At 46.6% G+C, this 26,479-nt stretch overlaps 5 protein-coding genes across 5 annotated transcripts; 2 read left to right on the top strand and 3 right to left on the bottom strand.

Annotated features, from left to right (window-relative positions):
* Window positions 1-8,744: 8,744 nt before the first annotated feature.
* On the bottom strand, window positions 8,745-9,125 carry LOC309543954 (histone H2B 1.1; the record flags this gene model as incomplete). Its single annotated transcript, XM_082276360.1, has 1 exon — window positions 8,745-9,125. The coding sequence occupies one exon, from the start codon at window positions 9,123-9,125 to the stop codon at window positions 8,745-8,747; it is 381 nt and encodes a 126-aa protein (XP_082132486.1).
* A 328-nt stretch (window positions 9,126-9,453) lies between these two features.
* Window positions 9,454-9,846, top strand: LOC309543955 (histone H2A type 1-like; the record flags this gene model as incomplete). Its single annotated transcript, XM_082276361.1, has 1 exon — window positions 9,454-9,846. One exon carries the CDS (start codon window positions 9,454-9,456, stop codon window positions 9,844-9,846), a length of 393 nt encoding a protein of 130 aa, XP_082132487.1.
* Window positions 9,847-11,291: 1,445 nt separating this feature from the next.
* Window positions 11,292-11,603, bottom strand: LOC309543953 (histone H4; the record flags this gene model as incomplete). The annotated part of the gene is made up of 1 exon (XM_082276359.1): window positions 11,292-11,603. One exon carries the CDS (start codon window positions 11,601-11,603, stop codon window positions 11,292-11,294), a length of 312 nt encoding a protein of 103 aa, XP_082132485.1.
* A 2,894-nt stretch (window positions 11,604-14,497) lies between these two features.
* On the top strand, window positions 14,498-14,908 carry LOC309543958 (histone H3.2; the record flags this gene model as incomplete). The annotated part of the gene is made up of 1 exon (XM_082276364.1): window positions 14,498-14,908. The coding sequence occupies one exon, from the start codon at window positions 14,498-14,500 to the stop codon at window positions 14,906-14,908; it is 411 nt and encodes a 136-aa protein (XP_082132490.1).
* A 1,502-nt stretch (window positions 14,909-16,410) lies between these two features.
* LOC309543952 (uncharacterized protein) lies at window positions 16,411-17,058 on the bottom strand (the record flags this gene model as incomplete). Its single annotated transcript, XM_082276358.1, has 1 exon — window positions 16,411-17,058. One exon carries the CDS (start codon window positions 17,056-17,058, stop codon window positions 16,411-16,413), a length of 648 nt encoding a protein of 215 aa, XP_082132484.1.
* Between the last annotated feature and the right edge of the window lie 9,421 nt (window positions 17,059-26,479).

Here is a 26,479-nt window from a genome sequence, read left to right as displayed (position 1 = left end):
GAGGAAGAGGAGTAGGAGGAGTTTGGAACAGGAGGGAAACTGAAGCACCCTGCAATCCTCGGCGGTGGAAGGAGATGCGCCAAACAAATTTAAAAAGGTGTATCTCACACGTACCAATACAGACTATGCCGCAATTTAATTTTTTTCACCCCAAAAGGGTGTATATTGAATAGCGGAATAGAAAAAAGGATATAAAACGGTGTATCTCACACGTACAAACACAGACTAGGCCCCAATTACAATTTTCTGTACCCTAAAGGCAGGATGAGGAGTAGGAGGAGTTCGGAACAGGAGGCAAACTGAAGCACCCTGCAATCCTCGGCGGTGGAAGATGCACCCCAAAAATTTGGAAGGTGTATCTTACACGTACCGATACAGACTATGCCACAATTTAATTATTTTTACTCCAAGGGTGTATATTGAATAGCGGAATAGAAAATTTGATATCAAGGGGGCGTGACCGGAAGCCGAGCAAGCTGGACGCTTGGGAGGGGAGCTCCGTCTAACCAGCTTTCTAATCCATCGCCATCCACCGCCCAAACCCCATCCACAGTCTCCACACCATCGTGGAACACACTCTGAGACCCGCTGTACAGGTCGGTACAAGTCTTGGGAGTCTCGCTGGCGATAATCCGGGGATCCGGATTCGGGGCCTACATCACCTTTGAAGCCGCGGCCTTTCCTAGCGGCCGCCGCGATCCGACGTCCGGTCCAGCGGCAGCTCTCCGGGCTCCTACGGTCTCCCTAATTGCAATCTGAAGACTCCCTCCACCTGCCTGGGCACCCCGGGACCGCCATCCACCTTCTGGGACGCGAAATACGGCTGCAGAGTGGCGCCCGAGGTTGCGGCCTAGCTGTCCTAGAAGCCGCGGCCTCTCCTACCACTGTGCTCCACATGCCGGGCGCCGGGTAAGCATTATACCCCAACTGACCTTATACCTCAGCAGCTGCATCCAGACTCTTTGCCTGCACTATATCCTACCTGCTGCAGTGACGTATATCCAACTACCTACCCTGTACATTGCAACCACCTGACCATATCCAGGCTCAGTCTCCAACCAGCAAGCTATAGCAGGATCTCCCCCCAGAATGACATTAACTCTCCTCGGCTGTATCTATGCTTTTTAATCTCTTGCTCACGTTTACATTACATTGATGTAGTAAATTTAGTCCAACATTTAAGCTCTCTTCTCACACGGGTGCCTGGTCTGCCGCAGACCATGATGATTGCGTGAGTCAGACACTCCGCTCCACGTTCCGGATCCACTGCAACCTGAAGCCACATCCCCAAGTCGCACATCACCCCATTGACCACCCTCACACAGGCAAGGCATCAGGGTATGCCGCACCGCGGTTACAAACCACCTGCACTTCGCCGCCTCACTGACTATTTCAACGCCACCAATATGCGGCCTTTACAGCTTGGTGCCGACAACGAGACCGGCCGGTCTCCAACTCCCTCCACTACCCAGGTGCAACATTCCAAGGCATCGCCTCCATCGAGCGACCCTCCCACATCCATCAGTACTGGAGAGATGGACACTACAGCGCCAACTGACATCACCACATCGGGACTCACATCAGACAGAGGTAAGAGGCTCGCTTCCTCCCCTGCCCAATCTCCATACAAAGGCCCACATCCTAAGAAGCAATTATGGTCCGCAGACACAGACAGCGACAGAGCCCCAGCTTTGGCAGCAATTCCCGCTTCAGATAATCCAGCCTCATAGGCTGCTATTAAATCCATGCTACTCACCTTCCAGAAAGATCTGCACAGGGAGCTTCAATTATCCCTATCACAAGTTCAAGACAGAATTTATTGCCTAGAGGTCAGAACTGACAACTTAGAAGATACTGTTCAGGAGCACGCTAGAGCGCACAATGAAGTATTGGATACTCAGGATTACCAAGCAGAAGAGCTACATCGCATCAAATTGAAACTTGCAGACCTGGAGGATCGCTCCAGGCGTAATAATATAAAATTCAGAAATATTCCTGAATCTGTTAAACCTAATGAACTGACCCAGTATCTACAGCGTTTGTTCTCCGTGCTCCTTCCAAGCTTGGATACACGCGACTTGCTTATTGACAGAGCCCACCGCATCGCTAAACCTTCTCACCTACCTGCTGACGTGCCCAGGAATGTGCTGGCAAGAATTCACTTTTTCCATGTGAAGGAACGAATCCTCCACACAGCTAAGGTGTCAAAACCCCTGCCGACCCATACACTGATTTGGCTCTCTTCAGCGACTTGTCACCGGCCACAATGGAGATGCATAGAGCTTTCACACCTATCACGTCCATCCTTCAAGAAAAAAATAATAATCTACAAATGGGGTTTCCCTACCAAACTCCTGGTAACTTACCAGCAACAAATGGTCCCTATCCTGTCACCTAAAGATGGATACAAGAAGCTGACAAATTGGGGTCTCCTCCCGCTTCCCCCTCTCACCCCTCACCATGGCAAGTCTCAACCTAATACGTCCTCTCAACAAGGTCCCTCTCCTGACAGGAACAAAACCTAATGGTTTCCCCTTCCAACGTTTTCCATGCCACTACTGTATCCGGTGTGGTCGTTGAATCACCACTCTACCCACACCCTCGAGGTATAGTGTGCCAAGCACACTTGTCAATTTTTCTTTTACTCTTGCTATTACGTTTTTCCTCTTACTGGTTTATTGCATTGAGTCACAGGCTTAGAGACAGTTTTGCGCCTCTTTATATCTCCAATTTGGTATTGTCTAGTCATTAATTGTTACCCTTACCGCATAGATACTATTGTGCAGTATCTCTTGATATCTCATATTATTTGTTTATTAATTTGTTGACTGTTACGTGTATTACAGTTTGATACTTCCCGTTTCCCTCTCCAAGGGGATCGGGAGCCTGTGGTCCCGTTCTTCCACTCACTAGTATCCACCTACAGAACTCATCATGACACTCAATATCACCTCTATCAATGCTAAGGGCCTCAATTCCCCATTTAAAAGACACCTCTTATGGAAGGAAGCCCTATCCTCTCAAGCACATGTTATTTGTGTACAAGAAACACACTTTCTACAATCCAACCCTCCAAAATGCTCTCACAAACAATTCCCTCACTGCTTCTTTGCCAACGCCCCAAAGAAAAAAAGAGGGGTAATGATCGGCATACGAGACTCCATCACGTTTGCACTACACCATTGTGAAATTGACCCCGAAGGTAGATACTTAATTTTATCCGCTACCTTTGGACACTCTCGGATGACCCTAGTAAATGTGTACGCCCCCAACACATCCCAAAATAAATTTTACTCTCTCCTATTTGCCAAATTGGCACCATTCAGATCAGATCCAATTCTTCTTTGTGGCGATTTTAATGATATTGTAGATATTCATTTAGACACCTCCAACCCTATAAATCGCAGACCCTCAGCCCTTGCTGCCCTTCTGACAAATGAGGACATGTATGATCCCTGGAGGTGCTTACATGGTGATGAACGGGACTACACTTTTTTCTCCCACCCTCAACAGTCTTACTCTCGAATTGACCTCTTTCTGACCGATAAACACACCTTACAATTGGTCACAGAAGCCACTATTGGTTCTATAACGTGGTCGGACCACGCACCGATTTCACTAAAAATTTAAGAAAATTTGGTATCAAAAGGTGTATCTATCTCACACGTACAGACCCAGACTAGGCCCCAATTACTATTTTTTGTACCCTAAAGGCAGGATGAGGAGTAGGAGGAGTTTGGAACAGGCAGGAGGCACACTGAAGCACCCTGCAATCCTTGGCGGTGTAAGATGCGCCCCAAAAATTGGAAAGGTGTATCTCACACGTACCGATACAGACTATGCCACAATTTAATTCTTTTTACCCCAAGGGTGTAGATTGAATAGCGGAATAGAAAATATGATATCAAAAGGCGTATCTATCTCACACGTACAGACCCAGACTAGGCCCCGATTACTATTTTTTGTACCCTAAAGGCAGGATGAGGATGAGGAGTAGGAGGAGTTCGGAACAGGAGGCAAACTGAAGCACCCTGCAATCCTCGGCGGTGGAAGATGCACCCCAAAAATTTGGAAGGTGTATCCTACACGTACCGATACAGACTATGCCACAATTTAATTCTTTTTACTCCAAGGGTGTAGATTGAATAGCGGAATAGAAAATTTGATATCAAAAGGTGTATCTATCTCACACGTACAGACCCAGACTAGGCCCCAATTACTATTTTTTGTACCTTAAAGGCAGGATGAGGAGTAGGAGGAGTTTCGGAACAGGCAGGAGGCAAACTGAAGCACCCTGCAACCCTCGGCGGTGTAAGATGTGCTCCAAAAAAATTGGAAACGTGTATCACACACGTACCGATACAGACTATGCCGCAATTTAATTATTTTTACCCCAAGGGTGTAGATTGAATAGCGGAATAGAAAATATGATATCAAAAGGTGTATCTATCACACACGTACAGACCCAGACTAGGCCCCGATTACTATTTTTTGTACCCTAAAGGCAGGATGAGGAGTAGGAGGAGTTCGGAACAGGCAGGAGGCAAACTGAAGCACCCTGCAATCCTCGGCAGTGGAAGATGCGCTCCAAAACTTGGAAAGGTGTATCTCACACTTACCGATACAGACAATGCCGCAATTTAATTATTTTTACCCCAAAGGGTGTAGATTGAATAGCGGAATAGAAAATATGATATCAAAAGGTGTATCTATCTCACACGTACAGACCCAGACTAGGCCCCAATTACTATTTTTTGTACCCTAAAGGCAGGATGAGGATGAGGAGTAGGAGGAGTTCGGAACAGGAGGCAAACTGAAGCACCCTGCAATCCTCGGCGGTGGAAGATGCACTCCAAAAATTTGGAAGGTGTATCTTACACGTACCGATACAGACTATGCCACAATTTAATTCTTTTTACTCCAAGGGTGTAGATTGAATAGCGGAATAGAAAATATTATATCAAAAGGTGTATCTATCTCACACATACAGACCCAGACTAGGCCCCAATTACTATTTTTTGTACCCTAAAGGCAGGATGAGGAGTAGGAGCAGTTCGGAACAGGAGGCAAACTGAAGCACCCTGCAATCCCTGGCGGTGGAAGATGCACCCCAAAAATTGGAAAGGTGTATCTCACACGTACCGGTACAGACTATGCCGCAATTTAATTCTTTTTACCCCAAGGGTGTAGATTGAATAGCGGAATAGAAAATATGATATCAAAAGGTACTGCACTGCACAGCAATACCAAAAAAAATGCAGCCCTTTAAATGACTTTTGTGGACATTAACAGAGCAATTTGTGTCACTGCTGACGATCTCTAACTGCCCCTACAGCACAGACTGGATACCTGCCCCAATACTAAAGAGACTGTAATAGACCCTATACCGACATTGCAGCACTTTAAATGACTTTTGTGGACATTAACAGAGCGATTTGTGTCACTGCAGATGACGATCTCTATCTGCCGCTACAGCATAGACTGGATAACCTGTCCCTATACTGAAGAAAGACTGGACCTTTTACCGATATACCAGCCCTGAAAAGGACTAATGTGGACATTAACATAGCGATCTGTGTGACTGCAGCCGATCTCTAACTGCCCCTAAAGCAACCACTGGATACATGTCCCTAACCTGAAAAGAGACTGTAGAAGGCCTATACGGAAATACCAGCCCTGAAAAGGACTTTTGTGGATCTTCACAGTGCTATGTGTCTAGAAAATTCTCCCTTATGAGCACAGCAGACCTCTCCCTACACTGGCAAAAAGAGGAACGTGAAATGGCCGCCAGGTAAGGGCTATTTATAGGGTAGGGGGACTGTCCATGTGCTGAAATGTTTCAATTAGCTGTCCTGTTCCACCTGATGGCTGTGTCATGGGTCAAAGTTCTCCCCAATGTAAACAAATATGGCAGCCGCAAACTACGCCATGTGTTCGCAAATTTGGCGGGTAGCGAACAAGCAAAATTTGCTGCAAACCGACTGCCGGGTGAACCACAAGGCCATCTCTATTAAGTGGTTAATGCTAGCAGCAATATACTGTTTGAACCAATAATGTGTTAGTTTATAGACATTATTTGAGCAGCAACACCACTTGTTAAAGATTTCATTGTTTGGTGGGTGAACCTGCTCTAAAGGTGCAAACTTGATCTTTGGACACATTTGTGTGTGTGTGTGTGTGTGTGTGTGTGTGTGGGGGGGGGGGGGTTTGTATAATTTTCAGGTTATTAATCTCTTTCCTTGTGCTTTTCAGGGATTTTATTGCTCTAGTTGACTAAATTCAAATGTCTATATTTACTCTGTAGCACTTAAAACCCTAACAAAAAAAAAAACATAAATAATAATACATTTTAAAAAAGAGCACTTTGTATTTGTCCAGCCTTGTTCCCAGATACTTTAATGACATTCGTTGTCCAGCTCAGAGGTTATGCGATGTTCAGAAGTTATGGAGCGAAGGGGGGTGCAGGATTGTAGATTGTATGTAACTTCACCAATAAATGAGCTAAACATTTCCGTGAAAAATTTTCTACTTCTAACTTATATAAAGGACTGTTATCCGAGGTGATATTATTGTAATCAGATTTGTATGTAGCAGATACTTTGTACATATTTGTGTCATTTACCTATCAGGCAGCTCATGGATTTAGCTTTGTACATTGATCTGTTGCTGATTCTTTAAATAGATACAAATAGACAAAGATTTGACTGGGCTGACCGAGTAGATACAATGTTTTGTTTTTCTTGCTTCTATTTCCCATTGTGTTGCGAGTTAAGAGCTCCACGATCTTCCCAAATACAAAGTAACAATTTTATGGCGGGAGATTGTTGAGAATCTGTTATTGTAACAATATTTGAGTGAGGCATCAAAGTTTAGTAAGCCCTGCCACCTTGTGGACATTCCAGGTACAACACTTCGGTGTGTGCAGTACAAGGAGATTAATAGGAAGTGGCCAGAAAGTGGAGATGATCTCTGCAAAAAATATAGCATATATAGAAATTATTCTGACTATATATATATATATTAATCGTAGCATCACAAACGTGTCACCCCCGTCTCTGTACAAAGAGCCGTTCATACGCAGTTTTTATTCCTATTCTTCAATAAGGATAGATTTGATCAATGTGATAAATTGTATTATTACTGTCAGGTAAAGGGCACTCTAAAAGCAAACACTTTGTCTTCTTATCGCACTCAGACTTGTAATACAGGTGAATAGTAATGAGGGGGAAATGTGATCACAGGACATCATTCTCTCATCTATTTTCATTCCAATCTTTTCTATGCTGATCGTCTACTCACCGCTAAACTCCTCCAACCAAAACCATGAACACCTACATAGAGCTCCAATGTCAGAACACATTGTATTCCAGATTTCCCCTCTTTGCTATTAATAGACCACGCTTATGATGGCTCCGAGTTGCTATATTTAAATCTTCCGCCATAATTTAACTGGCCGTTAGGAAGATTCAGCCGCATTATACCGCTAAAGCCGACATTGTAGAAGTTCTATTCATAGATCTGTTCATCTTCCTCCAAATGACGTCACTTGTGTCGGTTTTCAGCTTCAAATTTTTCCACCAAAGCGGTAAAATCCTCGAATATTACTGCCACAAGCCCGCCAAGTAAACCCTTTCTTTTTTTTTTTTTTTTTCCTGTTACCAAGCCTAACGGATCTTCTCAGAGCCACCCACTTATATCTAAGAAGGAGCCGGACATACATGTGTATGAGATCTGATTGTATATTTAGACACCGAAGATTGCGATCCTGAGAACATATGGAAATGTTTTACATTATTCAATAATCTTCCAATTTCATTTCTGTTTATTCCGTACTAATCTGCCTACAAATAAAGTGTTAAAGATATTTCTCTGATAAATGTCTCATCTGATGATCTCAGTGGTATTTGGTGTTATAATGGGACTGATTATTTGTCTGTAACGTTTTTCACAATTCAGGCGGGAAGATTTGAAAATGGCTAATTCAGATCTGAGCCAATCAGAATTGTGAGCGGTTTCATGATCAGCCTTCATTGGTCAGCGATGTCTTTAGGAGGAATCCAAATAATTTTTGGAGATTTTTCTCGGTTTTCAGCCCAGAAAACATTTGTTCCGTAGACTTTTCATAGATCTCTATTATAGCAAACATCTAATAACAGTGCAAAATCAAAACAACAATATTTCTACATATTTCCTGGAATTGAAGGGACCGTCCCGGAAAGAGTGATATTTTCTATGAATAATATTCAGTGTCGGATTAGCCGATCTGAGATGACTGAGCAGATACAATGTTTCACTTTTCTTGCTTCTATCCCCCATTGTGTTGTGGAATAAAAGCTCCACGATCTCCCCAGATAAAGGAACAATGTAAGGCGGGAGATTGCGGAGAATCTTTCATTGTAACAATGTAGCAGAAGTGATTAGAGCAGTTGGGTGTGTGCAGTACAAGGCGAGGAATAGGAAATGTATAGAGCCAGAGAGGGGAGACGATCTCTGCAATAAAGAAGGATGAGATTAGAAGGAAGGTTTTATTCATTCCCCTTCCAGTCTGACCGACCTACTTCTCATCTCAAGATTATTAATGATGTTATTTTGAGTTCATTTTCTGTTATCCGGACAGCTAAAACTTGTAAAGGTAATACATTGTACGATACATGAAGATTGTATGACAGCTCGGTTGTGTAGTATGTGGGTGGCTCTTAGAAGAGCCTTTGTGTGTTGTTGGGGTGATGGGTGGGGGAGGGGTATTACTTGGCGCTGGTGTACTTGGTGACGGCCTTGGTGCCCTCGGAGACGGCGTGCTTGGCCAGCTCTCCGGGCAGGAGGAGGCGGACGGCGGTCTGTATCTCCCGGGAGGTGATGGTGGAGCGCTTGTTGTAATGAGCCAGGCGGGAAGCTTCGCCGGCGATGCGCTCGAAGATGTCATTGACGAAGGAGTTCATGATGCTCATGGCCTTGGAGGAGATGCCGGTGTCGGGGTGGACCTGCTTGAGCACCTTGTAGACGTAGATGGCATAACTCTCCTTCCTGCTCTTCCTCCGCTTCTTGCCGTCCTTCTTCTGGCTCTTGGTCACGGCTTTCTTGGAGCCCTTCTTGGGCGCCGGGGCGGACTTGGCTGGTTCAGGCATGATAAGGGATAAGAAGAATGTTTCCTCCGCTCTGAGAAGAGAAAAGTGTGCTGGCGCCGCCCTCATGTGCTGCTTATATAGGCGGTCCTATGCAAATGAGCCTCTATCCTCCTCACTCTTCTATTGGAAGACTCAGCCATGTGATGGGCAGTGACGTCATGTTTTCTTTCCTCAGTTAATGATTGGTTTAGATACAAACCTAGAGAGCATTGGCTGACTTCAAACGTGGCCAATCATAAGGCGAGACGTCATATCATTCAGAGTATAACAGGAAAGGGAGCGGCTACAGCCATTCACATCTCTTTGAGAGCTCCAATATCACAGAATCATGTCTGGCCGTGGCAAACAAGGAGGAAAGGTTCGGGCTAAGGCCAAGACCCGATCATCCCGGGCTGGTCTGCAGTTCCCAGTCGGTCGTGTTCACCGCCTGCTCAGGAAGGGTAACTATGCCGAGCGGGTCGGGGCCGGAGCTCCCGTCTATCTGGCCGCCGTCCTCGAGTATCTCACCGCTGAGATCCTCGAGCTGGCCGGTAACGCCGCCCGCGACAACAAGAAGACCCGCATCATCCCCCGACACCTCCAGCTGGCTGTCCGCAACGACGAGGAGCTCAACAAGCTGCTCGGGGGCGTCACCATCGCCCAGGGAGGAGTCCTGCCCAACATCCAGGCCGTGCTGCTGCCCAAGAAGACCGAGAGCCACAAGGCCGCCAAGACCAAGTAATCCCCAACAATCTCCCCATCCCCCTCCTCACCAAACACAAACAAAGGCTCTTCTCAGAGCCACCCACATCTACATACAAAGAGCTGCATACATCTGCATTGTTATTCGGAGATCTGATTGTAACAATGAAAGATTGCATTTATTTTCCACGTAGGAAATAAAATACTTACTATGACTAGAAGGTGTGATTCCCCATGGGGGGGAACAATGTCTTAGGATGACACGTGGCAGTAATAAGAAATGATGATAGATGTTTATATTGGAACGCTTTCAGTGTCCCTTTATAGAGCAATGTCCTCTCATTACAGGGACTCCTCTTCATTCTCCTCCATCCTTTACTTCTCATCACAAATCATTCTAAAAATAAACAATCCTTCTCTCACCTGAAAAGGAACCCCCCCCCCCCCCCCCCCTTCACTCTCACCGCAACACAAATATACATTGTCATCTCACAGTTCTGATTGCTTCAATCTTCATGTTTCCCGCCACAATTCTCTACACTTCCCATCCTCTCACATCTACCATCACGATAATACAGCAGCTTTCATCAACGGCCCCTTTATTTCACAGTGCAATTCCACAACGATAATCCATACATTGATAAACGTCCGTTTTGTTGTTTTATACTTCAGAGTCCGCCCTGCTGTAGAGATTAGAAAGTCACTGAACACGTGACCTCTACTCTGAGAAAGGAGAGAGATCGCACACTTTCTTTGTACTCCTCATAGGAAAGACATTAGTGGCTGGCTGTGGGATCTCCCACAACTCTGATTGGCCAATATTTCAAATTTCACCCGCCTGAATTGTGTAAATCGTTACACAAAAATCCATTTCTTTTATACCGCCAAATCTGACCCTGAATACTGAGATCAGCAGAGGAGAACTTTGATCGGAAAAAAAGATCAACACTTTAATTTCAATCAGAATAGAGAGGGGTGACCGGATTATTACTGACCAAAATATGTCCTTTATTGCAAGTGCTCGGAATCCACCGCTATACACAGAACACGACAGTCACATGACTTCTACCTGTCTTTATGATGAGAAAATAGAGTAATGATCATCTAGAAATGTCACTGAGCGATATTTATTGTCCCCTTATCACACCCCGAATATTTCTATAAAGAAATGTGAGGTGACTGGGAGTAATGCCTAAGAAAGGGGTTTATCGGTGTCTCAACAAGCTAGCTGAAAAAGAATAAAGTGATCTAACGATATTGTAAGCGGAGAGAATATAGACACTAGATCGCTTCGATCTGTTGTATTCCAAGTAAAATAAAGTTGTACAATCGGATTAATATGTGTTTAGCTAAAAAGCTTTCATTCCGACGTGCTAAAAGTTGATCTAAGAGAAATAAATGGTTACAGCTCTTTGTATGAGAAGGTGGGTGGCCCTGAGAAGGACCTTTGTTGGGGTGAAGTGGGTAAGCGGTGGATGTTGGGGTTTAGCCTCCGAATCCGTAGAGAGTGCGGCCCTGGCGTTTTAGGGCATAGACGACATCCATGGCGGTGACGGTCTTCCTCTTGGCGTGCTCGGTGTAGGTGACGGCATCGCGGATGACATTCTCCAGGAAAACTTTGAGCACTCCGCGGGTCTCCTCATAGATGAGACCGGAGATGCGCTTAACACCCCCTCTGCGGGCCAAACGTCGGATGGCGGGTTTGGTGATGCCCTGGATGTTGTCCCGGAGCACCTTCCTGTGGCGCTTAGCGCCTCCTTTCCCCAGACCCTTTCCTCCTTTACCGCGACCAGACATCTCCAAGCTCTTCGTGTAACAGACGAATGTGAAGGAAAAGCACCCAGCCTCGCTTTATATGCAGCATAGGCGGACCTGATGGAGAATAAGGGGGAGGGGTGGGAGGAGGGCGCGTCCTGACGTCACAATAAGTCCGCCTCTCTGTGCTCTCAATCATCCAATCCTCAGCAGTTCCGTGATTTGAATTTCCCGCTCGATGATGCTCTTTGTTCAATAGAAAGAACAACATTTCACTCCTTTTGGGTGACCATTGGATGTTACCTGATCATCATTACTGGTGAGGTCATGTCTCTGACGTCACCCAGGATCCTCCAAATAAATGTCCTCACTACATACACAGACACATTCAGTGAATAAAATATAATAGTATCCTAATATAAAAAAAGAATATATAAAATAATATATTATGAAGTACATAGAAATCGCAAAAATACCATAAAATGCAGCATTTGTAACACCCCTACCCCACCCAAAACGAGACATAATACCTCCCAGCTTTTAGTAGAGTGCAGATCTCCTAGATAAATGACCCCAACCGGAAAAAAAGAAAGAAGAATACCAGAGATGTGAGCGCACTCAAATGTCCATACAACTGCCCTCCCCCTTTTTTTCCATCAATATGGAAACTAAAATTCTTCTAGCCACCCCAACATTTAGACAATTGTCTTATGAAGAATTATCAGTTTTCCAATATTTTCTAGAAATCCATTTCCTTCCCAATAATTATCACAATCGTTTAGCCGACTTTTTATTACATATTTTGACCAGAGAAGACTTCATAGTCCATTAACGCTTCCTGCATATAAAGTTCTCCCCTCAATCCATCCTCCTGTTTATAACAGATGTTCCAACACCTTTCACGGGTGACCTTCCTATCCAGATTACTATATAAAGTCCCCACAATGAACGCTCGGCTCTGGGTTCCTTCAGGTCATAGATAGATTGGGACATCTAGAACCCTTTGCTGATCTCTCACAAGTCATGTTCCCCCAGAGTCCTGGAACAGATGAGATGTCACACATTGTATTATGTCTCCAGAATCCCGGATCTCTCATCATCTTCTATTAGAATGGGATAGGACCCGGCACAGCTGCTGCACATAACCAGAGGGGTACACACCAATTCCATCCCTCAGTGCTCATACACCAACCAATCTCACCCCATCATTGCACTGTATCAGTTAATGTGTTATTCTGCAGCAATACACCCTGGATCAAACATGCCCCATTCTCAGCCATCAGATCTTTTAGCCTACTTGTTTAATTAGAGGTGTACCACCGTATAGACAAATGGATCATTCATTACAGATCGATCTTAGATCCACATAAGATGATAGATAGATAGATAGATAGATAGATATACCGAAAATCTATCTATCTATGTGTGAAAGGTGCAGTAGCGGCACACCTATTATAATGATTACACAGGGATTTGATTGAAAGGGGAATGGGAATTCAGCAACAGGTGTTAGGGTTTAATACTGATCCACATGGGACATCTAGAAATAATGATCGCACCGAGCGATCCCTCATCTGCCGACTTCTAAAGGTTTTATCTGACACAAAAAAAAAAAAAAAAACATGCAAAATAATCCGATACATTTTGCAGTCTGGATGCCATTTCCTCAGATCTTCAGCTATGAATTGTAATTCTGTTATCAAACTGCACACACTAATCCGTTTTATTCTGTTCCTATGGATTCGGAAAGGAAGCCATGAAATTACATTGTATCTCTTCACAGATCCCCGCACGGAAGTCATTCCTCTTTTTACCAGCAGGTGTCAGTGTTTCTCCTCCATAGAGAATACATTGGAGCAGTTTAGTTCAATTTCATTCAAATGGTTCTGATAGAAAACTTCCTGAGCGCTGATCCATCTGGAAACAATGACACCGACTGATCCCAGATCTGCCCGGAGCAGGGAGGGCAATGCTGGGGGGACGATTCATTGTCTGCTCAGCGATCTGTCCCTCCATGTTAGTACAGAATTGTGCTGGATGGAACAAGCTGTGCAAGTCAACTTTCTACTTGTTATTCACTAAGAACGGAATAATCAGATCAGTGAGATCGGAGGAGGATTTTCTGTCATCTCTTTTACTGTATTATGGAGAAAAACTGTCCAATCTCAGATCTTCTAATTCTTACACCGATTAGGAATCTCCGATCTTTTTTATTTTATATCATATTTCTGATGAATATTTTCTCATTTGGCAGGAAGGAAAACTGATAGAAAGGATCCTCAGCCATTCAATACTCCGAAGAGAATTTCATTTACTTTGTAACTAGAAACCAGCAAAATGTTTACAATGTTTCTAAGAGGGGACAGATCTGCTTCTTCAGACATGAAATATTTGTGTTATTGATTCATTGTACATATCTGGCAGTGTCATGATTTCTACCAGTCCTTTCACTTTTTTCTTATTCTAGTTTTAATATGAGGAAATCTGTAACTGCTACATGTCTGATAGAGGTCAGTTCCATGATCCTACACAGATCTGATAATGAAACATGGAATCCTTTATTTCCCATCATATAGAAAGGTAGAGATCTACCGCCAGTCCATTCTCACAGTCTATAATTCCTAAATCTATAAGGAGTCTCTAATCTTTGAATATAAAGATATTTCTGATGAATGTTTTCTCTTTTTGGTAATAGAGAGCGCTTGTATGATGTAGAGGAACTCCCCTCCCCCATCCCACACAAAGAAGACAACTCTACTTACGAAGATAACGTGCAGATTTTGGCGGGCATTTTAAAAATGACGCTTTTTTTAAGTAAACCAATCATGAAAAGGGCTGTGCTTTAATTGTCCAATCGGAAGGCAGTGAAGTGTATAAATCGCTCCGCAGAGCGGCAATGATTCACATTCACTGTTCCAGCAGAGAGTTGAGTAAAGATGGCGAGAACCAAGCAGACCGCCCGGAAGTCCACCGGAGGGAAAGCTCCCCGCAAGCAGCTGGCCACCAAAGCCGCCCGCAAGAGCGCCCCGGCCACCGGCGGAGTCAAGAAGCCTCACCGCTACAGGCCCGGCACCGTGGCTCTCCGAGAGATCCGCCGCTACCAGAAATCCACCGAGCTGCTCATCCGCAAACTGCCCTTCCAGCGCCTCGTCCGAGAGATCGCCCAGGACTTCAAGACCGACCTGCGCTTCCAGAGCTCCGCCGTCATGGCTCTGCAAGAGGCTTCCGAGGCTTATCTCGTCGGACTCTTCGAGGACACCAACCTGTGCGCCATCCACGCCAAGAGGGTCACCATCATGCCCAAAGACATCCAGCTGGCACGCCGCATCCGCGGAGAGAGGGCATAGAGGGGGAGCGGAACCACCACCCCTACTACTACTCCCATCATCCCAACACAAAGGCTCTTTTCAGAGCCACCACATCCTCCTATATACAGAGCTCTATATATCTATTACCCCGAATGCAGGGCGAATCCAAACAACTTGCATTACACTTTTATTTATATATATATAAAATTATTTTCAGATGAATGTATGGATCGGTTCCTCGTGCTGTAATAGAATTCTAGTGATGAGTTTTTGTACAATGATCACACCGAGCCAATTTACCCCGCCGGGGAGATCTCCGCTTCCCTCTCTTTTCTTCTCCCAACTCCAGTCTGCAAATTCTCATCTTATCCACTGAAGAGAGAAGCTTCGCTGCATTCCTTTCTCCTTTTATCTAGACCCTGTATTACTTTTATATCCGTTCAATGATAATAGTTTTCAACTGATAGAATTGTAGCCGATTTGTCGGAGACATATTTCTAGAAGCAAAATTCGCCTTTAAAAGTACAAAAGTTCGATGGGGGGTTCGGTATTTATTCATTAGTGCAATTATTTCCATCATCAATCCATCACAAAGTAACAACTCATACCTTTTATGAACAATCTATACTTGGAGAATCTCCTCTGCTTTTTCTCTAACCCAATACAATAATTCCCGGATAGAGAGGGGGAGGGGAACACAGCTACACACTGACTTCCCATCCACCATTTCTGTGTCTCATTTTTACACCTAACAATAATTTCATCAGTTTTTCTAGATACTTCTATCGGTTTTCTCTTGGCAAAGATAGAGATGTGGTGATTGATCAGCTGAAGAGAAAATATTGGGGGAATAAACCGGCGTCCACATGGGGGTGTCACTAGGGAAGGGGCAGTCATGTCCTCTACTAGCACTGTGTAATGAGAGGAGATCAGAGCCGGCCGGGGCTGCACACATGGAGAGACTGGAAGGAAGAATATATCCCATATTGTATAGAAAACAAATCATTGCTGGGGAGAATCCGGGGAACTCCCCTGGAACCCCTTTGTTCCCATTATTAGTTTATTTATTCCCAATCTCCCCTCTGGGAGGGAACTGTTACATTAATCAAAGCTGTGAGATTTTGGCGGCCAATTTGAAAATGTCCCGCTGCACCAATCGGTTGCTTGTGCTTCATTTGTCTACCAATGAGAGCTTTTAGAGAAAACTGCCAAGTGATCGTTTTCTAGATGTGACACCGGGAATTGCATAACCGATATCGATGCACACACGATGCGTTCGGATCTCCCGCTGTATGAATGTATGATGGAATTGTTCTATAGAGGGGATTGTGTAGGGTTGCGATGTGTGAGGAGGAGGTAGGAGGGTGGCTGTGAGAAGATGAGGTGTAAGTAGTCAGTGTAGAATGTGATGAGGATGTGGAGGTAGGAGGTATAATGAGGCTCCTGGTCGGTATGTAGAGCTCTGTTAGGAGGAGGTGGGTGGCTCTGAGAAGAGCCTTTGGGGGGTGTAGATGAAGGAGTCCTCCGGCTGCTGCTTGGATTTATTTCTTCTTCGGAGCGGCCTTCTTGGGCTTGGCTGCTGCCTTGGGTTTTGCCGCCTTCTTAGCCGGACTCTTGGCGGCTTTTTTGGGCTTGGCTGCAGCTTTGGGCTTCTTGGGGCTCTTTGTCACCTTCTTGGCAGCTGCAGCCTTTGCCGGTTTCTTGGCCGCTTTGCTGGCTGCCTTCTTGGGGGATTTTACTGCCTTCTTGGGGGACTTGGCCGCCGGTTTCTTAGGGGACTTGGCTGGCTTTTTGGCCGCAGCTGCTGGCTTCTTTTTGGGGGCTTTCTTGGCCTTGTCGCCCTCTTGCTGCTTCTTGTTGATCTTGAAGGATCCGGAGGCGCCATGTCCTTTCACCTGGACGAGGCTCCCCTTAGTCACCAGCGCCCTGATGGCGACCTTGAGGCGGTTGTTGTTCTTCTCCACATCGTATCCTGAGGCGGCCAGGAGCTTCTTGAGGGCGGCCAGGGAGACCCCGCTGCGCTCTTTGGAAGCGGCCACGGCTGTGACGATGAGCTCGGACACGCTGGGACCGGACGGCTTCTTGCTGCCTTTCTTGGCTCCTCCGGCTGCCGCCTTCTTAGCCGGCTTCTTCTTGGCGGCGGGCTCCGCTGGAGGAGCGGCGGCTGGGGCGCTCTCAGTCTCAGTCATGGTTCTAGAAAGTCTATTGGACAGATAAACTCCCCACTCACCTCTTCTGGGATTATATAGTTAAACTTCCTACACTGCTATTGGTCGGTACACAACAAGCCTCACGCTCTGCTATTGGTTACACATCAGACACGCCCACTCAGTATCATGGAGTAGTTGGAGAATCTTCTCTCGTTGTGTTTCCCCGGTAGATAGAAAACCGACTTTTATCTGAAATAGAACGCTGCCCGATCTTCATCGGGGACCCGATCTGCTCACTGGACTGTCACTTATCGGGGGTCACTTACAGCTGTCAGGAGCTGCTGAGGAGGCTGAACACAGAGGCTGCAAAAACCTCCATCATCCTGAGTGTCTGTCCCATTCTTCCTTCTATCTTCTTTTCTACACAGAAAACAATCTTCTCACATCTCCCTCTAGAATGATCTTCACATTAGATGAGTGAAGAGTGACCATCAGGAAACATTTCCCTCTAATACAGAACTCTGCTCATCTATAGCTGAGTAGAAGGAGCCTGGAAGAAAAACATCAGCCGGTGACATGAGATCCTTGTGTGATGGGAGAGATTGTTATACATACAAATGTCTCAGCTGATTACACAATGTCATGTTTAATATGCAATGTATCATTATCTGCTCACCATGATAAACATGTTTTTATACTCTGAGTATGTTTATTGTCCGATATTGCTGCAAATCTATACTGGCGGCTACTCATGTATAATGTTTGTTTTATATCCTTGTATCTAGAATATCATTTGTTAATTTGGCGTTTAAAGAGCCAATCCATCAACATTTGAATTCACAAAATATTATTTCAGTAATAAGAACTTTGCTGCAAATCATTTTTTTTTCCTTTCAAAAACTCCCTCCCACCCCTCCCTCTCAGGCCTTTACCTCCAGACACAAAGTCAGACCTTCACCCTCCCCTTCCCTCTGATCACCTGATTTGGGGGAAAAAAAAAAAAAAGAAATCCATCATTAGGAATAATAGGTAAATTATAGATATATATTGAGTTTTGAGTAAAGAAGAGTATAATTGGACAGGATGTTACTGCTCTCTGTGCCCAATTACAGACATTTACTTTCTCATCTTTGTTCCATTTATATCAGGTAGAGTGAAAGCAAGGGAATTCTCCAAATGTGGTCACCAGAATATGACCATATAGAGGTTAAGAAGTCACCCCGGTCAAGCTGTTCGCGAAGATTCTGGCTAACAGGCTACTCCCGCTCCTACCCAAAGGGATCCATAGAGACCAGGTTGGCTTTGTCCCGGGCCGCGAGGCTCGGGATAACACCATCAAAGCGCTTAATCTGCACCATGTCCTCTCTACCACTAACCAGAAGGGGTTCCTGCTCTCCCTGGATGCTGAGAAGGCATTCGACAGGGTGTCGTGGGATTTCATGGCGGCGACGCTCTCCGCCTGGGGACTAGGTCCCCGGTACCTTGGATATGTCATGGCAATGTATGCTAAGCCACAGGCACGGGTACGTGTTAACGACACTCTGTCGAGTGCCTTCCATATCTCCAATGGTACTAGACAAGGGTGCCCTTTGTCTCCCTTGATTTTTATCATGACACTGGAACCCCTTCTCCACAAGATTAGACAAACCGACACAGTTCACGGGGTTCGCTTCGCTGACGGAACATACAAGATCGCCGCTTATGCAGACAACCTACTGTTGTTTCTCACTGACCCCATCACGACTCTGCCTGCACTCCTCAAAGTGTTCGACAAGTACGCTTCTCTTTCCAACTTTCGGATTAATTTCTCCAAGTCCTTCGCGCTGAATGTCACCCTACCCCAATCGGAAGTCAAGCGCTGTCATTTGCGTGGAAATCGGACTCCATCACTTACCTGGGCATCAAAATTCCATCTAATCTCCAACACCTATTCGATCGTAACTTTCCACAGCTCATTGCACGAATATCGAAAGATCTCCGGTCCTGGTCCAAGCTGCAGCTGCCCTGGTTCGGCAGGGCGGCTGTCCTAAAGATGAATGTTCTACCCCGCCTCCTCTATGTCCTCCAAACGATCCCCATATTGCTCCCCCCATCCTTCTTCAAAACCTACCGTCGTATCAGCACTGCCTTTTTGTGGGGGGGACAAACAGCCCCGCATCTCTAATAAAATTCTCACGAGGCCAAAATCTAAAGGAGGTATTGGCCTTCCTGACCTGTATAACTATTACGCCGCCTGTCACCTTACTAAAATAGCAGATTGGAACATACATGAGCTTCATAAAGATTGGGCATTTTTTTTTTGACGCTAGCTTTTTTTTGGCATTTTTTGGGGTTCTTTTGAGGCAGGCAAAACATCTGAACTTGTGTATAGTGGTACTGTGCACAAGTTCTGATGTTTTGCCTGCCTCCAAAACCCCCCAAAAAATGCCAGCAAAAACACACCTGGGCATTTTTTTTTTTGACACTAGCGTTTTTTTGGCATTTTTTGGGGTTCTTTTGAGGCAGGCAAAACATCTGAACATGTGTATAGGGGGTATATATAGGCATATATGTCTGAATATATACCCCTAGACATATATAGGTGTGATAGTAGCAGAAATATATTACTGTAAATGATTTCATTAGCGCAAGCATTTATTTCTGCTACTATCACACCTATATATGTCTAGGGGTATATATTCAGACATATATGTCTATATATACCCCCTATACACATATTCAGATGTCATGTCTGACATCAAACATGTCCTCAAAAAAGCACTGGCAGTGGCAGCCCCTGCAGCATTAAAAAATGCTTGCTGGTGAGAAGCCACATTCCTGTCCCGAAGCAGAGAAATGATCATTTCTCTATAGCGGTCACCCTGCTATGGAAGGGTTTTGTCACCCTGCCATAGCAGTCACTGTCAGTTAACCCTACACTACACTACGGTCCCCTGACACTTAACACTTTCCCTACAGAAACTAAATTTTTGAAGCTAACTTAAGTGTAAAGGAGCACTCTAACTACACTAGATATCCCTTTCCTCACACTAAAAATAGCTAAATGACACTTTTAAAGTAAAATTAACAGAACTGCTTCCACTCTCTTCCATGTCCAGTATAACAATGCTGGGAATATGGCGGGGGCGATCTTATATACTGGGGGGCGTATTCACTAATGATTGGTCTAGGGACCCCCTAGTCACTCCAATCACATTCCTAGCATTCTTCTGCCCCCTCAATTGGCTTTTGCTAATGGTTCTGGTCCAATCACGGGCTTTTAAAGCCCATTTCCTGAAGCATTGCATTTTGGGCGGTTCTGGTTGCCGAATTCCGAACTTTTTGGGCAAAAAGTTCTAAATTCGGCCGAACCTCGAACACCCAATGTTCGGGCCGAACCGATGGTGGACCCGAACCGTTCGATCATCCCTAGTGCCTGGAAGCCAAGAGCCACACTGGTCATGCACTCCTTTCAGCTTTGCGTTCACAGGCAGATCAGTGGCTGACACTGCTGAATTTGTCAGTTGGTAAAGTGGTGTGCGACAACTGTGCCAATCTGCTGAGCACGCTGAAACAGGCCAAAATAAAAAAAACATCCTGAACTTGGTGGTGAAGTGATTTGTTGTTAAATACCCTGGGGTCAAGGACGTCTTGCGGCAGGCCAGGAAAATCTCGGGCCATTTCCGAAGATCTTACACAGCCATGGCTCGCCTTGCTGAGATTCAGTGGCGACACAACCTGCCCCTCAGGCGTCTTATTTGTGACTGCCCGACACAATGGAACTCAACGTTGCATATGCTCGATAGGCTGCTCCAGCAGAAACTTGTAATTAATGACTATCTGTTCGAACTCGGCGGCAAGACAGGTTTTGGGGAGCTTGGGTTTTTTCTCACCTCGCCAGTGGCTGCTCATGCGGGACGCATGCAGACTTCTGTGGCCATTCAATGAGATCACCAAACTGATCAGTCATGGCCAGGGCACCATAAATGACATAATACCTTACGCCTTCTTTCTGGAGCGTGCACTGTGTTGTGTCATTGATCAAGCCGTCGAGGAGCAGGGGCAGGAAGATCAGGAAGTCGCAATGTTGAATGAATTCCCAGGGGGTGCTACTCCATCTGAGACAAATCAACAGCAGGAGTCTGAAAAGGAGTCAGAGGAGGAGGATGGTGCTGGGGGGGATGAGGAGGAGCAAGAAGAGCATGCTTTAAACCTTTCTGGGTTCCCTGGTGTTATCCGTGGATGGGGGGAGGAGAACGAGGATGACATTATCCTGGATGATGAGCTGGAAGCAGGCCACTATACCACTTCCAGTTTAGTGGGAATGGGGGCCTACATGCTGCAGCGTTTTAAGGGGGACCCCCGTATAAAATGCAAAAAAGGTCAGGGACCATGTACTGGGTGTCAACGTACTTAGACCCCCGGTACAAACACAAAATGGCGGAAATGTTACCACATTCACAGAGGGCGGTCAGAATGCAGCACTTCCAGGCCTTGCTGCGGGAAATGCTGCATTCTGCTTTTCCGTGCGCTGGCAGAGGAATTTCCAGTCACAGAGAGACAGTTGCGGGTAACAATCCAACAGCGCCTGCAAGAAGAGGGCAGTTGGAAGATGTCTTGGTCACTTCAGATATGAGATCCTTCTTTCAGCCGAACCATTGACAGCTGTACTCCCGATTCAGCATGAGGGAACGCCTAGACCGACAGGTGTCCGACTACATCGGGTTAACGGCCGATGTGGACGCTCTGAGGAGTGATGAACCCCTGGACTACTGGGTGGGCAGGCTTGACCTCTGGCCAGAGCTTGCACAATTTGCAATGGAAATGTTGGCTTGCCCCCCATCCAGTGTCCTGTCCGAAAGGACGTTCAGCGCAGCAGGGGGGATCGGGACCGATAAGCGCACTCGCCTAGCTCATGACAGTGTAGACTACCTTACATTTATAAAAATGAATGAGGCATGGATCTCTGAGGAATTCAACACATGTGACCAGTAGACCAGGTTACATCGAAATTTCTCCACCCACAACAATTCCTGGTCCTTGGCTTCGCTACATACAGCGGCATTAAAAGGCATTTCATGTCCATTGAATGGCTATTTTGGGGGCCTTTCAGGGCCAGCAATTATTTTTTTCTTTGAATGCCTAATGTACCTCCAGCCACCAAATACTAAGTTCTTTGCTGTCAGTTCAAACCATGTGAGCTAATTTTTGGAGCCTATAACGGCCGACACTTACGGTTCTGTGTACTGTGAACGCCTACCATACCTCTAGCCATCAAAAACTACGTTTTTTGCTGTCAGTTCAAACCATGTGAGCTAATTTTTGGAGCCTATACAGTCCGACACTTACAGTTCTGTGTACTGTGAATGCCTACCGTACCTCTAGCCATCAAAAACTAAGTTTTTTACTGTCAGTTCAAACCATGTGAGATAATTTTTGCAGCCTATACAGGCCGACACTTGCTTCTGTATATACTGTGTGAATGCCTAATGTACCTTCAGCCACAGAATGCTACGTAATTAGCTGTCAGGTAGACCCATGTGGGCTAATGTGCGTACATATGGACCACACTTTCAGCAGCAGCTCTGACATGTCTGGGTAGTTTTTAAGAAACTTCTGCACCACCAGATTCAGAACATGCGCCAGGCAAGGGATGTGCGTCAAACCGGCTAGTCCCAGAGCTGCAACGAGATTTCACCCATTATCACACACCACCAGGCCGGGCTTGAGGCTCAGCGGCAGCAACCAGTCAGCAGTCTGCTGTTCTATGCCCCTCCAAAGCTCCTGTGCGGTGAGTGGTGTGCGGTTTGTCAGCCAAACACATGAGTTTTAAAATCGCCTGCTGACGTTTACCCTGGGCTGTGTTGAATTTGGGGGTGAGGTTCTTTCGATGACCGGATGTGGGGGTGGTATATGAGGAGTAGGAGGAGGAGGAGGATGATGTGGAGTAGGAGGAGGAAGCAACAGGATGCAACAAATAATGCCCTGCGATCCTCGGTGGTGGAAGGACATGCACAAAACCGCCATCCGCCTCGGGCCCAGCTGCCACTACAATTACCCAGTGTGCAGTTAGGGAGATATAGCAACCCTGGCTGTGATTACTGGTCCATGTGTCTGTGGTTATGTGGACCTTGCCACAGATGGCGTTGCATAGCGCACACTTGATTTTATCCTCCACTTGGTTGTGCAGGGAAGGGGCGGCTCGCCTGGAAATTTTGTGGCGGTTGGGAACAACATACTGGGGGACAGCCACCGCCATCAGCTGTTTGAAACAGTCCGTCTCCACCAGACGGAATGACAGCATTTCAAAGGCCAGTAATTTTGAAATGCTGGCATTCAGGGCCAGGGCTTTAGGGTGGGTAGGTGGGTATTTCCTCCTTCTCTCCAATGTTTGGGAGATTGACAGCTGAATGCTGCCGTGTGACATGTTGGAGATGCTTGGTGATGGTGTCGTATGTGGTGGTGTTAGTGGAACATCCTCTGTTTGCTGGTCGCCAGGTGTCACGGTGACGCCAGAGGTGGAGGGAGAGGACGGGGCAGCAGCAGAAGAGGGAGCAGGAGGAGCATGAGAGAGTTCCTTGTTTTTAAGGTGTTTACTCCAATGCAGTTCATGATTTGCATGTAGATGCCTGGTCATTGAGGTTGTGCTCAGGTTAAGAACGTTTATGCCTCGCTTCAGGCTCTGATGGCACAACATGCAAACCACTCATCTCTTGTCGTCAGGGCATTGTGTGAAGAACTGCCATGCCAATAAACTCCTTGGAGCAGGCCTTGGTGTACTTGGTGCCTGGGTGCGGTGGACAGTAGCAGGCGTACTGTCTCTGGAATGCCCGCTGCACTTTTGCACCCTGCTCCCTCTTTTGCCGTGCTGTTGCCTCTGTGCGACCACTGCCTCTTCCTCATAACTGCACGCCTCACTACCACGACCTTCAGTCCAGTCTGGGTCTAGGACTTCATCATCCTCCACATCATCTTCCACCCATTCATGACCCCTCCCCTTCTCGTCGGTCTGCACATTGCAGAAAGCCTCAGCAGTTGGCACCTGTGTTTCGTCATCATCAGAGGCGTTTTGTGAAGATATTCCCATGTCCTTATCATGCAACAAAAGTGGTTCAGCAAAAACCCTGGCAACAGAGTCATCAAAAAGCATACGACTTTCCTGCATGATTTGGGGCTCTGACTGCTTGGCTGATTTGCAAGGGAGTGAGGTGGAAGACTGATGGGCATGAGCTGCAGGTGCCAACTCTGAGCTTTCTGCAGAGGACTGGGTGTTAGATACTGTGAAGGAACTGGAGGCACTGTCAGCTACTAGGGTTGAGCGGACACCTAGATGTCCGTGTTCGACGGGTTCGGCCGAACTTTAAAAAAAAGTCCGGGTCCGTGTCCCGGACTTTTACCGAACTTTTCCCGGACACCGAACCCCATTGAAGTCAATGGGGACCCGAACTTTAAGGCACTAAAATGGCTCTAAAACACCAATGGAAAGGGCTAGAGTGCTGCAAATGGCAGCAAAACGTAGTTAAGAGCATGGCAAGTGCTCTGCAAACAAATGTGGATAGGGAAATAACTTAAAACAACAAAAAAAAAAACAGAAAAATAAAACAATGTTCTTCATCTCTGAAGGACGAGGCCCATAAGGAGTAGGAGGGAGGTTGAGGTGGTGGTGGATGTGGCGGTGTCATAGGCGTGCGCACAGGGTGTGCCTGGTGTACCTGGGCACACCCTAATCACCTAGGGCACATAGCATTATCGCTCTGTTTGCCAGTGAGGAGATGGGAAAGATCTCCCTCGCACCTGCTCTGCTCTATTTCTCTTTGCCAGCAGGGAGAGTAATGTATCGGGGCCATGTACATGTAGGCAAACACATGCATGTGTATTTCAACTTTGGGGTGCACACCCTAATGCAATAGGCTGCGCACACCTATGGGCGGTGTAGGTGGAAGCGGCGGTGGAGGAGGACCAGGGCCGGATTAAGAGCATCATGGTCTTGGTGCTGAGGATTTTGAAGGGCCTTAAGGGCCGTGCCTTGGCATGCACCCAGAGGAGGAAGGGTTCAGCCATGCATGCCTAATTCAACATGGGATGCTGTCTCTGAAGCCCATAAACACATCCATGCATCGGCAACTGTCCCTCCTTGTCCGGCCTTCGCGCTGTGTGGGGAGGTTCTGAGGGTGCTGCCTGGGGAAGCGAGCATAGAAGCCAGACTTCTGTGTTTACAAGTGACAGAAGAGCGGTCACAGTGAATATGGCCAACCCGGGGCCTATATAAAAGGTAGGGGCCTGCATGGAGCTGCAGCTCCAATAGCCCCTACGTTAATCTGGCCCTGAGGAGGAGGACGAGGTATCCAACACTGCTTTTTTTCACAAATTTTAAATGAGGGTACACCCCAAAAGAGTGAGAAAGAGCAAAAATTGAACAATGGCTGGGTAAGGTCGGTATCCATTGCTATTCTGCACAAGGTACGGAAAAGTCCCGTGGGATCCATGCCTGGTTCATTTTAATGAACATGAGCTTGTCCACATTGTCTCTGGACAGGCGGCTGCGCTTGTCTGTTATAACACCCCCAGCCGTGCTAAATACCCGTTCAGATAATACACTGGCTGCAGGGCACGCCAGCACCTCCAAGGCGTAAAGGGCAAGCTCAGGCCATGTGCCCAATTTGGAGACCCAGAAGTTGAAGGGGGCAGACCCCTCATTCACTACATGTAGGCGTGTGCACACATACTGCTCCAGCATGTTGGTAAAATGCTGCCTCCTGCTAAGACGTTCCATCTGAGCTGCTGGTGCTGCTGTTTGTTGTGGCGTGCTGACAAAGCTTTTCCACATTTCGGCCATGCTAACCCTGCCTTCTGAGGTGCTGGCGGTGCCCTGGTTGAGTTGGCGACCTCCTCCTCCTCCTCCTCTGCCTTGTGCTTCCACTGTGGCCCCGCTGTCAGATGGGAATGCCAGCAGCATCGCGTCTACCAGTGTGCGCTTGTACTCGCGCATCTTGCGATCGCGCTCCAGTGAGTGAATTAAGGACGGTACGTTGTCCTTGTAACGGGGATCCAGCAGCGTGGCCACCCAGTAATCAGCACAAGTTAGAATGTGGGCAACTCGGCGGTCGTTGTGGAGACACTGCAGCATGTAATCGCTCATGTGTGCCAGGCTGCCCAGAGGCGAAGAAAGGCTGTCCTCTGTGGGAGGTGTATCGTCCGTGTCCTCTGTATTCCCCCAGCCACGCACCAGTGATGGCCATGAGCTGGCCTGGGTGCCACCCTGCTGTGAACATGGTTCCATCTCCTCCTCCAGCTCCTCCTCCTCCTCATCCTCCTCATCCTCCAGAACTGTGCCCCTGCTGGACAATTGTGTCCCTGGCGTTTGTGTGTGCAGGAACCCACCCTCGGAGCCCCTTGCGAATGACTGCCCTGAAAGCCTTTGAAATGTTACCTCTTCATCCTCCTCCTCCTCCTCCTCATCCTGTGCCACATCCTCTTCCAT

This window comes from Pelophylax lessonae (genome assembly GCF_965119305.1).
Source record: "Pelophylax lessonae genome assembly, contig: HAP1_SCAFFOLD_529, whole genome shotgun sequence".
NCBI classification, from domain to species: domain Eukaryota; kingdom Metazoa; phylum Chordata; class Amphibia; order Anura; family Ranidae; genus Pelophylax; species Pelophylax lessonae.
Note: the sequence above shows the minus strand (reverse complement) of the source record. Positions and strands in the feature narration are given on the sequence as shown.